A 13,406-nucleotide genomic window follows, 5' to 3' on the forward strand; every position below is an offset into this window, starting at 1 on the left:
TCAACACCACAAATATGAACCCCACTTGCCACCGCTACAGGGCAAGTGAGAAGAGTGAGGCTTAGGGCCAGATTTGTCCCATCTTATAGATGTGCCTTTGTGCAGTAACGCAGGGATTGCAGAACAATGCTGTATAACAATGTTATTTAATTATTAGCAAAAAGAATGGCAATGGCCTCCTAGCAGGGAGTTAGTAAGCAATAAGTAGTAAACAAGGGTTGTAAAGGGTTAACATGACAGTCTGGTATTTAAACGGCCCTTATCGTAGTTTTCTCTGGTCCTCATCCACACAGTCTGATGGGAGTTGGAGAACTGGCAATGGCCAGCGCGATGTCCTCAGGTGAAATCCACAAATAACGGTCCAGCTTCTGATGGCAATGGGTGGTCACCGGTTTTGCCGCTGAGCCCCTAGTCCATAAATTTGTGCAGCAAAAGTGGGGAGTGCTGCAGGAGTCTCTGTCCAACACACATGCTGCTGCGTGTTTGTCAACAATGGGGAACACACCTCAGGGTCCTGCTTAGCCGGTCGTGCGGTGCTCTGCACACTCACTGACTTACCGGAGCATTTGCGTAGGCTCTGCCGGGGTATGACTCCGCACTGTCCCTCACGCTGTGGCGCGCGCCGCATACCTGCTCCCGCTCTCGCTTTCGGCGGGAAAACTGTCTCTTTCCCGTGCTTCCTGTTCACTGCCTGGCCTAGTTACACCCCCTCTCCACGGGTCATGGGACTTGCCCAGTTCCCTATTCTTTCCCCCCACCAACACTGGACACAGCCTCGACAGTTCTGGACCCAGCGTGATGCAGGTACCCGAAGCCCAGTCTTGATTCTTACAGCTGAGAGCTGATGTTTTTAGTGTGGGAGGGGCCAATATTCATGGCCCATTCCTAAGCTATTAAAAAAAAGCCGCAGCTGTCTACCTAGCATTTTCTGGTTAGATTTTATAGGGGGTCCCAATGTCAGTTTTTTTTCTGGGGTCTTCTTGCAATCTAGCCAGTAAAGGCTAAGCAAACAGCTGTGAGCTGATATTAATATCCTGGGAGCCTTTATGGCTATTGGCTCCTTCCCAGAATATTAACATCAGCCCTCAGCCGTCGGCTTTACCTCTGCTGGTTATTAAAATTATGCGGGAGACCACGCATTTTTTTGTTTTAAATTAACAGTTGCTGCCAGGTTACAGCCTATGTACATTCATTCTGTTACCGCTCCTACATAGGCTGGTGACAATGGGTGTACGTTTGTGTGTGTTTGTGTTTACTTATAGGCTTAGTAATGAGAGTGTTGGGCTGACAGCTTTTCTTAAACCAAGAAATTACATCACAAAGCTTTTTTTAAAAATATCTTTATTTAGCTAAAAAAAAGCCTTCATTGCTATACAAAAACGCATGCAAAAATACATAACAAAGCTTACAAAAACGCGGCAATAAAGCACCAAAAACGCGGCAAAAATGCATATTTTTGCTGCAGCGTTTTTCCTGCTGAGTAATGCAAAAATTTCTGCAAGCAAATACTCAACGTGCGCACATAGGCTTAGTATAAGGCCAATGTCACACTAGAGAGGAATACGGACGAGTGAGAGGCGTTAAAAAAACGCATTGCACACGGACCCATGTTTCTCTATGGGGTAGCTCCCATCAGCCGTATTTTTGTTGCGTATTTTATACGGTCCATGCCAATCGCAGCATGCTGCGATTGTCAGTGTACTACGACCATAGTACGCCAATGCAAGTCTATGGGTGCGCAAAAAATACGCATTACACACGGACCACACCTGTGACTTGCGAGAAATATGCAAGACTTCTCCTGGTGACAGGAAATGTGTCAATCCATCATCAGGAAGCTTAGACATGCAAATTAGCTCAAAAAGCGCTCCAGACATTCAGGAAGTACGCCTCCACGGAGTCCTGCAGCATCATGTCTAGCCACATTAATCTTGAGCTCCTAATTGTGTTGGTCCAGGAAAGGCCCGAACTTTGGGACCAACAGGATGCCCATTATTCTGACTGGGGCCGCAAAGAGGCGGCATGGAGGCGCATCTGTGTGCACATGTTCCCAGACTATGCCCAACGGCCACGTGAGGAGCAACAACAAATTCGTAAGTAATTGCCATTTTTAGAAATCAGCTTAAAGGCCAGACGTGAGCTTTTTGAAATGTAGCCCCTACAATCCTATAGGTATAGGTGTAGGTATCCCTGTTTGCTAAAAAAAAATGTAGACTTAAAACCACCCCCTACTAGGCCACGTGACTATGTGAATTGTTAGGAATATTGCTTGGCACAATTCACAAAGGTTACAGTCACTTTTCACTTCACATTGCAGATCCACGACCAGTACAGGCGGGAAAGACAGCAGAGGGCCAGGAGTGGGGCAGCAGCACCGACCAAGCGGAAAAACATCTATTTTGACCGCTTGGCATTTTTGGTTCCCAGTATGGATCTCAGACCGTAAGTACAGACATCACACCACATGACACATATGCTTTTTAGTGTCAGAGCTACATTTTGTTTTTTGTACATTTCCTAACAGAACTCAATCCAACCTCACAGAGAGGGAGACAGGGTCGGATACTGAGCCCATTATAGGCCCGGACGGGGGATGTGAAGAGGTGGCTGGCCCATCTTCTGAACAGAGCTTTTGCAACCCCCAAGCTTCACCAGCATCAGGTTCTGCACCTGGTCCAGACCCAGCAGAGCCACCAGCAGCCAGCAACTTAGAAGATCCTGGCAACAGCAGCAACCCTACTGGCCGTGTGGAGGGGTCCCCCCAGCCTGCAGCCGTAGGCCGCCATGGGAGACGGAGAAGGGACAACACTGCCTCTGAAACCCAGAGGCATGTAGACACAGGTGTCCTAAATTACCTGTCCTGGGCTGCCCAAGATGAGGGTGAAGAGGCATATTCTCGAAGTCTGGCCCGGTACCTCCGTCCCCTACCTTGTGAGGTGAGGCTACGTGTACGAGGATCCATTCAGATCCTAATTGATGCATGCACACACCCCAATGACCCATATGAGTTGTTTGAGTATCTTGAAAGGTGGCAGCTCTCAACCTGTAACAGTCTCCGCCTTGTCCGACAACCAGCAGTGCATGCTCAATTAGGATCTGAGTGTCCGCCTGCACGTGTGCCTACACCTCCACCCATTCCCCCCCAAACCAACCTTGGCAACAACATGGCCAAATGGCAGCCTATAACCAACCTGCCCAATATGGCCACTTGTACAGACCTGGTGTTGGAGGCTGGCCCCAACCTGGGTTTGGACGACATGGTCATATTGGGGGGTATGATGGACGTGGCTACAATCTACCACAGGATTTTAATCAACAGTATCCTTATGGTCTCTTTGGTGCGCGGCTGCAGGAACATGGCCACATATTCCCACAAGGCCAAGATCATCCACCCCAACAGGGTGATGGTCAAGCTGGGCACCCCAACCCCAAACAAAGAGAGGAAGGCCTCCCGCCATCACCTCCGCCAAGCTACCAGCAGTTATAAAATGCAAAATTGTTTTATTTTTTGCTTTTGTTGGTAATTATCATTTCTTACCTATTTGGGTGTCCAAATATGCAAATGCTATATACAGAAAAGGCTAAATGGCCTGGGCAATATCTGCCATATGAAAAAAATATGGTAAACAGTATTCTAACCTATTTTTTGCATTTATAAAAAATTTGAAAATGCACCTTTGGCCCTCTTCTTGAATTATTTTAGACATTTGAATAAGTCAACTTTATCACATATAAACCTACCACACACATCATAGAACAGCAAAAAATAACATTATATTCACACACATAAGAACATCACAACATAGATACAGCCTGATCTTGCCAGGTAGTAGCACCCTGAGGTGAAACAAAATACTGGGTGAACACATCACGTACTTTGAGACCTGAGAGAGGACGCCGTAAAGGGAGCACATGTAGCCTAGGCCTATCCCCATTGTCCACCACACCTTCAGTGACATCAGATGAGGAGCAATCATGCAGTCTAGTGAAGCTATGGAGGACCACACAAGCTTTGATGACCTCATTGACATTGGCTTCACTCAGCTGAATGGCAGACTGGAGGACACACCATTTGGCACAAAGAATGCCGAAGGCGCACTCCACCAGTCTTCGGGCACGTGAAAGACGCTAATTAAAAATCCTGCCCTGGTGGTCAAGGTTTCTGCGTGGGTATGGCCTCATGACATGCCTGGTAAATTGGAAGGCTTCATCCCCCCACTAGGGCATAAGGCACTGCTTCTTGATTTGAGCCTGGTAGCTGACGTGGTGGTGGTAGGTCCAACAGGTTATAGCGCAGTCGCCGACCCATAATGGAAGAATTGAAGACTCTGGAGTCTCCAGTCCTTCCATAAGCCCCAATGTCTACAATTATAAACCTGTACTTACTGTCAACCAGAGCCAACAAAACTGCAGAAAAATTTTGTTTATAATTATAGAATTGGGACCCTGAGATCGGTAACTTACACACATGGCTGTGCTTCCCATCCAGGGCTCCAATACAATTGGGGAATTGGCAGTGCAACTCAAACCCCCTGGCAATCCTCAACCAGTCTCCCATCTTGAGCTCTGGCATGATCAGTTGATGAAGTCTGGACCAGATTTCAGAACATGTAGCACGAACGATGCCGGATAGTGTCGATCGTCCAATCAAAAACTCCAGATGGAGTGCTGCATAAGAAAGGCCAGTTGAGAGGAACCTACAATTAAACAAAGCTGCCCCCCCCGAGGAAGCCAAACGGTGAAACGTGCGTCTGGGCACGTTCCTGGAGCCGGACATTCAGCCACATGGTTAAGCACTGAATGGCACTTTAACCTGCACCGTCACTTTATATATTTTGGGATATGACCTTGATATACAGACTCTCCTCTGGGAGAGTTACTGTAGGGTAGCCACATCTACTATCTTTTTATAGTCCTGTCACCCTGCGTTGGATTTTTTACCCTTGACTTATATGGGACTCTTATGGATATCATTATTGGCAGGATGATGCTTTGATGTAGTATTATAGTATAGTCAGACTCTGTGGTTCACTCTACTATTATTTTCCTCCCGTAGAGATTTCTCTGTATGGTGCATATTATTGTGTCTAGACTGTGAGTGGCTTCGGGAAGTATTTTCTGTTTGTCTCCCAAAACCGACCACCTCATCTATCATTACTATGTTTATTGTGGGTTTATGTGATGATTAATAAAAGGTATATTTTATATTCATTTTGTGTCATGGTTTATGTAGGGCTGGATGCTCCTTTAATGTGCATATTCTGATTATGGGTGGAGTTGCCCATCCCCTTTGGGGAGTTTGGAAACTGCTTATCACCCATTGTATTGGTTATATTAAATTAAACAAAGGTAGAAAATATAAATATTAAAATACATGCTCAAGGAAGCACACATTACAAATAGATCACCAGAACAGTGTGTAAGAAGCTAGGCGAACAATACATATACACATGTACAACAGCTAGGCAATGTGGAATAACACATCAAAGTGTTCTAAGTTTTAGAGCATAAATTTGTTACCAATTCATAATGCTTCTTGGCCAAAAAGGGGTCACTGAGTAACAGAATTATTTGAGAAACGAATCATCTACATACATTCTGTAGCTGAGAAATATTGTAACGTAAGGAGAAGGCGCTCCTCCGCAGAGATACATTTGCGCATCCTGGTATCCTGGAAGGTGATCCCTGGGTGCACTGTCTCCAACAAAACATCAAAGGTAGAACCGGTCATCCGACAATAGAGGAAAAACTTGTCGGGATGTGTCCTCAGAGATGCATAAAGCCTGTGAAAATGGCCTTTATTGAGGTGTTGTCTCAAATGCGGATGCACCCACTTTCGTCTCCTCCTCCTCGGATCCACAATCACTGGGTTTGGCTGGCCAAAGCGGCGGGACAAAACCCAGTTGTACAGAACACGGTCAGTTGGGGTGAACTGAAGTGTGTCTGACATGTTTGCTAACAACCAGCAAGACACCAACACAAGCACAGCACCAAAATGGCCAGATTGGAGGCTGGCACCTGGTGGAGAGGCAATAAATAGGGTTGCTAATGATGATTTAAATTATGTGTAGGCCTCAAAACTGTTAAATGCCCATTTTGCAAGGTTGCGATAAAAAACGCTATACGGATCACATACGGATTACTTACGGATGCTTACAAGGGAAAAATACGCGGCCACACCCTGACAACGGATGACATACGGAGCACTATTTAGGGACCATTTATGCATATTACGGCTATAAAATACGGTCCGTATTTTTCTACGTTGTGTGTGACGTTGGCCTAATTGTTACATAATGTAGCAATACAATTACAAAAGCTATAAAAAGTGCATACAAGATTGTGATTGCAACTAGGATAGGTGGGAAGCTGTTGATCTGTGGCTCCGTGGGTAACTTTAATTACTGTTAGAATGGAGCGCCAGTGCACATACTCGACTTGTGCTCTATTCATTCTCTTTTAGGCTGCCGAGCGCTCCTCTCGCCTTTTTCCAGCAGTCTCATAGATTTTTTATGGAGCAGCGGTTGGGCATCTGACCTGTTGCTCCGTGCTGTGGAGAACAAAAATTCTGTGATCTCGGCAATGGTCTCAGCAGTCAGACACCCATTGATTAGCAAGTTAGCATCTATCCTGCAGACTGGCCATAACTTGCTTTTAATGGACAGTCCCTTTAATTTCTCAATGTGTTTTCATATCTATGTAGAAGGAGCTGAATTCCCCTAAAGCTGAGCTTTGAATTCTGTGCAGCCAGGTAGTGCAAAAAGCTGCACATTGCATTGCACCTGTGTCTCCATCCATTCCCATTGATTCTCCAGGCAGAACTATTTTCAGAAAATGTCAATCCTTCTGGGCAAGTATTTGGATATTCCTCCTCTCCCATTCTGCAAGCAATCCTCTCTCATTGCCAGTCTGAACTGTGGCAAACAACCCGACCTCCTCTTGTCTGTTGGTAGGCGTCTATGTTGCCTTTCTTCTCTGAAGTCCTCAGTGCCTCAGCTATTAATTACATCTCCAAGGAAACATTAGGCATATTTCTTACCCTTGCCTCAATATGCAGGACTAAAAACTTTATTCTACGTTCCATAGTCGTTATTTATACTTGTTATATCCCACAAAAACACTTTACTAGAAAAGACAAAGGAAATGCAAATAAATAATGCTCCAGTTTTTCCTCTAGGGGGCGTTGCTGCCTCAGAGGTTTTGTGTATGTAGTGGTTGAAATAAACTGTTGCAGTTCTTCTTTTTGAACACCAGATGGCGCCAGTGTACAGGTGAATAGTGCAGCAGCTCCAGTCTGAGTGCCGCAGGAAGCATGTACTGCAATAGGCGCCTTATTCCCCTCTAGTAGCTTATAGAAGCCGCCGTTCTAGTAGCATTGTCTGCATCAGCACCACAGACAGGGCTCGCTGCTCCTTCCTCGTCAAGCCTGGCCTTAGAGACAGAAGAAAGGCGTTTAACTGTGAGTATTGGTACCTACAATTAACCAGCAAGTCATTGTTAGCCAGCTTTGTATCAAGAGACACTCCCTGGCTGCACAGTGATAGAATGCCTGCACATACACATACATGTACATCCATCTTCTAGTACAACATATAGGCTCTGACTGTTCCCGTAAGGCACCGCGCGTAACATGGTCTTGGCATCCTTTTAGCTTTGTGATGTGGTCTGCCCATCTCCATTCATTTCACAGGTATGTCGTTTTCTATTCATCTCCTCATTTACCAGGTCTGAAAGCAGAGGAATAAAGAATGGTGAAGCTGGGGAGTAATCTGAGTGACAAAACCAGTAAGGATCCCTCTGGTGAAGATGGATTTCAGACGGTGCCTCTGATCACACCCTTGGATGTAAATCATCTGCAGTTCTCTGCCCCTGAGAAGGTAATCTTATGAATGGATGTTCTCGAATCTAAGGTCTAGACCTTCCTTTATATCTGGAATAGCTGTAAATCCCATCAATCTGTCAGCTTCATTGCCTCCTCTATGTAGGTGCCATTCAATTGGCCGTGGATACATGTCGGTGGCAGTGCTGCTCAGGCATGTCGCCTTTACAGATGAGCATATATGGTGCACAAGGGACCCAGGTTCCATCTACTTGCGTGATCGTTGCCCTTGTATAGCGGAGATTTTAGTGAATGGATGTTTTCAAATCTAAGGTCTAGACCATCCTTTATATTTGGAATCACTGTAAATCCCATCAATCTGTCAACTTCATTGCCTCCTCTGTGTAAGTGCCATTAAATTGGCCGTGCATTCATGTCGGCTTTACAGATGAGCATATATGGTGCACAAGGGACCCAGGTTCCATCTACCTGCGTGATCGTTGCCCTTGTATACCAGAGATTCTAGAGCAGTCAGCTTATAGGAAGTCTGTTGGGTGAAGCATAATTGCTATATATTTCATGCTATATATTCATAATTAATTTCCGCCACAAAGGATATATGATGGATTACCAAAAGTATCACATAGGACTGCAGTGATAAGGCATACAGAGTATTATCTTTACAATTCTTTATTTTGTTGCATTGCTAATCTGATAAGCCACAGAAACACGCTGATGTATTTACAGCCCATTTCATCCACACACAAGAATACTAAAAATATATTGTATCATTGTCCCTCCTGCACAGAAAAAATATTCTGTATTTAAAAACTGGCACCAGAGGCGTAGCTAGGATTTCGGTTCGGGGGGGGGGGCAAAACTTCTGAGTGGGCCCCTAACTAGGTAACTTTGATTACAACTCGGTGACGCCCCCTAATAGTGGATGTAGATGACTGCGCTGTTACTGAAAATAATCCCTATATAAACACCAACATGGATATTACCGCAATATGATCAGCGGTAAATACCAGTCCTACAAAACATATGTGATTACTGCACAGGTATAGTTGGTGTCTTACCGCTGATGTTCTTTCTAATGGAATCGGTCACTTTTCACGTCTTTTACATCTGGCCCAGACCAACATGACAACTCCTCCAGCCAGGACTCGGCTACAGAGAATACAACAACGACACGTTTCACTTCTCAAATTCCAGCCCCATCACCATGTATTCCCAACCTGCACAAACCCATCATCCTGCTGATACCCCAATGCTGAGCCGCTGCTGCTGTATGTGTCCCTATTACAGCACCTGATACCCCAATGCTGAGCCGCTGCTGCCGTATGTGTCCCTATTACTGCACCTGATATCCCAGTGCTGAGCTGCTGCTGCCGTATGTGTCCCTATTAATGCACCTGATACCCCAATGCTGAGCCACTGCTGCTGCCATATGTTTCCCTATTACTGCACCTGATACCCCAATACTGAGCCGCTGCTGCTGTATGTGTCCCTATTACTGCACCTGATACCCCAATGCTGAACCGCTGCTGCCGTATGTGTCCCTACTACTGCACCTGATACCCCAATGCTGAGCCGCTGCTGCCGTATGTGTTCCTATTACTGCACCTGATACCCCAATGCTGAGCCACTGCTGCCGTATGTGTCCCTATTACTGCACCTGATACCCCAATATTGAGCCACTGCTGCTGTATGTGTCCCTATTACTGCACCTGATACCCCAATATTGAGCCACTGCTGCCGTATGTGTCCCTATTACTGCACCTGTTACCCCAATGCTGAACCGCTGCTGCCGTATGTGTCCCTATTACTGCACCTGATACCCCAATATTGAGCCGCTGCTGCCGTATGTGTCCCTATTACTGAACCTGATACCCCAATATTGAGCCACTGCTGCTGTATGTGTCCCTATTACTGCACCTGATACCCCAATACTGAGCCGCTACTGCCGTATATGTCCCCATTACTGCACCTGATACGCCTATGCTGAGCCGCTGCTGCCATATGTGTCCCTATTACTGCACCTGATACCCCCTATACACACACGGCTCTGCTCCACACCCCTTATACACACATGGCTCTGCTCCGTACACACTGTACACATGCGGCTCCACTCCGTACACCTTGTACACAACTGACTCCGCTCTGTACACCTTGTACATACACAGCTCTGCTCCGCACACACGCGGCTCCACTCCGTACACCCCGTACACACGCGGCTCCGCACCATACACCTCGTACACATATGGCTCAAATCCATACACCTTGCACACACGGCTCCACTCCGTACACGCCGCACACACGGTTCTGCTCTGTACACCCCGTACACACACGGCTCTGCTCTGTACACCCCGACCCGTACACAATTGGCTCCGCTCCGTACACAAACGGCTCTGCTCACCCCATACACACACGGCTCTGCTCCTCTGTACACCTCATACATGCATATCTCTGCTCCGTACACCTTCTACACACACGGCTCTGCTCTGTACACCCCGTACACACTTGGCTCCGCTCCGTACACAAACAGCTCTGCTCACCCCATACACACACGGCTCCGCTCCTCTGTACACCTCATACATGCATATCTCTGCTCTGTACACCTTCTACACATACGGCTCCGCTCTGTACACCTCATACACACACAGCTCTGCTACATCCACCCTGTAAACCGATCCTGACCCCGCACACAGAAAAGTACTTTACCTCATCCAGCACCATGGCAACCAGCACAGCAGACAGAGCCCTGTGCTGAAGCCCCTGATCATGTGACCCCATGACTCCGCCCCTCCTGTGACCTCATCACAGGTCCTGTGCGCACAGAAAAGCTCAGGATGACGTTGCTGGCTGTGAGGTGGGGGCCCATTGCTGGCATCGGGGCCCCCCACCTCCTTCTCAGGGGCCCAAAGCGTCTGGGCGGCAGAGTAGGGAGATCGATTCTCCCTGCTCTGCCACAGAATGTAACTATATGGGCGCGCTGTGCACACCGATACAGTTACAGTAGCGTAGCTCAGTGGGCCCCTCAGAGCTCGGGGCCCGGGGCCACCACCCCCTCTGACCCCCGGTAGCTACGCTATTGACTGGCACCATGCAGTTTCAAATGAATCCAGTGGAATGAATTGGTGATTTGTAAATCCCCAGTGTTTGGTTGTAAATTCCTACCTTTTTTTCAATCCAAGGTTTTCTAAAATTATTAATTTCTTGAGATATCTTTATAGCAAGTGAAGAAGCTTTTTTTGCTTCAGAACTCAAGAGTTCCCACAGCTAAATTATAAAATTGAAGCTGCCTATGGCTACCACTAGAGGGAGCTAGGAGCATACTACATACATTTTTTTTAACGTGAACGCAAGTGCCACCTAGTGGTAACTGCAGGAACTTTTCTGTACTTTCTAAGCTATTTTAACTGAAAAAAATATAAATAATTATGGCCAGGATGACAGGAATGAAAACGCACAACAAGTGATTGCTAGGAAAGAAACAAAAACTAGAAGATTATTTCATAAAAGTTCCCACTACTGTGCCCCAATAAGTGTCATACACAGGCAAACACGTAACCAATGAAATTCTCTTGGGCAGATCTTTCTTTTCCCTGACATTATCTGTCAAGGGAGAGTTGGCTATACTCCATGCACCTTAGGTGGTTGTCCAATTCTACTGTTATTGGCAAGTTCGGACGGCTTTTGTCTAATGTGTATCTTAAGTATGACATACAGTAGCTGTTGTGATGTGAAAGCAGATGTGCATCATTGTAATGATTATTTATTAATAGGTTTATTTTTATATGGCTGGATGTATTTAATGATGCTAATTGTTGATTTCTCAGAAGTAAGTGCTCTGAAAAACAGGTTACTAGCAGTTAAGAATTTCCCATATTAGTATTAGAGTGGCTTGCAAAAGTATCCATCCCCTTTGGCTTTTTACCTATTTTGTTACATTAAAACCTGTGTTTAAATATTTTTGTAAGGCGATTTGTGTGTGATTCATCAGCACTAAATAGTCTAAGTTGGTGAAGTGAAGTGGGAAAAATATAGGCATAAATTACATTAAGAGATCAAATAATTGAAAATTGGCATGTGCATATGTATTCACCCCTTTTACGATGAAGCCCCTTAAAATTTCTGATGCAAGTAATTAATTTCATAAGTCACATGCTTAGTTAAAGGAATTTGACCTAAGGCCGGGATCACACACAGCGAGATACGGCCGAGTCTCGCAGGTTAAAACCAAGCTCTGGCGCAGCACAGCCGCACAGCAATACATGGAGATGCACGCTCCGCTCCGGAGTGACGGTGCCAGAGCTTGGTTTTAACCTGAGAGACTCGGCCGTATCTCGCTGTAGTGTGACTCCGGCCTAAGTGTCTATCTAAGTGTAACATGGTCTGTCAGTATACGCACACCTTTTCTAAAAGACCACAGAGGTGCAACACCATTAAGCAAGAGGCACAACTAACCAAATAATGGCATGAAGACCAAGGAGATCTCCAAACAAGTCAGATACAAAGTTGTTGAGAAGTACAAGTCAGGATTGGGTTATAAAAAAATATTCCAATCTCTGATGATCCCCAGGAGTACCATCAAATCCATTATCATCAAATGGAAAGAACATTGTACATCAAGAAACCTGCCAAGAGAGGGTCACTCACCAAAACTCTCAGCTCAAACAAGGAGCACATTAATCAGAGAGGCAGCACAGAGACAAAAGGTAACCCTGAAAGAACTGCAGAGTTCCTAAGCACAGACTGCAGTACCAGTCTATACGGTCACAATAAGCCGTACACTCTATAGACATGGAAGAGTGGGCAGAAAAAGGAAGGAGGAAGGTGCTGTGGCCAAATGACATCACAAATGAACTTTTTGTCTGACGCCAAACCAACACAGCTCATCAACCCAAGAACACCATCCCCACAGTGAAACATAGTGGTGGCAGCATCATGTTTTGGGGATATTTTTAGGCAGCAAGGACAGGGAAAATGGTACAGGTCAAGGGGAAGATGGATGGTGCGAAATACAGGAATATTCTTGAGCAAAGTCTGTTTCAGTCTGTCAGTGATTTGAGATTGGGACGGAGGTTCATCTTCCAACAAGACAATCTAACTTGATGGACCTAAATGAACCCCAGAAAAGACAGTTCCTGTACAAAAAATAAACATTTCTCTAGTTTAGCAAAGAGACAGTTCTCCCGAAGCCTTTGGAGGACTGCTCAAATATGACCAATCTGAGCCTGTTTCTCAGGAGAGTAGATCAGTATGTCAGCCAAATACACCACCATAAAACATCCAATAAAATCAGAGAACACGTGATTTATGAAATTTTGGAAGACCCCTGGAGCATCGGTCAGACCGAAAGGCATGACCAAATTTTCAAACAACCCTTCAGTAGTGAGAAAAGCAGTTTTCCACTCATCTCCTTCCCGGACTCAGATAAGGTTATACGCTCCCCGTAGATCTAATTTCAAAAACCACTTAGCTCCGGACAACTAGGAATAAGTGGGAGGGGATACGTATTTCTCACAGTTATCTTATTTAACTCTTGAAAATCGAGGCATGGGCGTAAACCACCATCTTTTTT

General features: G+C 45.7%; 1 protein-coding gene across 1 annotated transcript in view; it reads left to right on the forward strand.

The window, feature by feature from the left end:
- The first annotated feature begins 7,312 nt into the window (after positions 1 to 7,312).
- NSG2 (neuronal vesicle trafficking associated 2) overlaps positions 7,313 to 13,406 on the forward strand; it is a 126,237-nt gene continuing 120,143 nt past the window's right edge. The window contains exons 1-2 of the mRNA XM_073575239.1: positions 7,313 to 7,459; positions 7,726 to 7,877. Of these exons, the coding sequence (XP_073431340.1) occupies positions 7,749 to 7,877 (129 nt within the window). The 5' untranslated portion in view covers positions 7,313 to 7,459; positions 7,726 to 7,748. The remainder of the gene's footprint in view (positions 7,460 to 7,725; positions 7,878 to 13,406) is intronic.

This window comes from Dendrobates tinctorius, unplaced genomic scaffold (assembly GCF_039654945.1).
Source record: "Dendrobates tinctorius isolate UK_male_01 unplaced genomic scaffold, ASM3965494v1 ptg000043l, whole genome shotgun sequence".
NCBI classification, from domain to species: domain Eukaryota; kingdom Metazoa; phylum Chordata; class Amphibia; order Anura; family Dendrobatidae; genus Dendrobates; species Dendrobates tinctorius.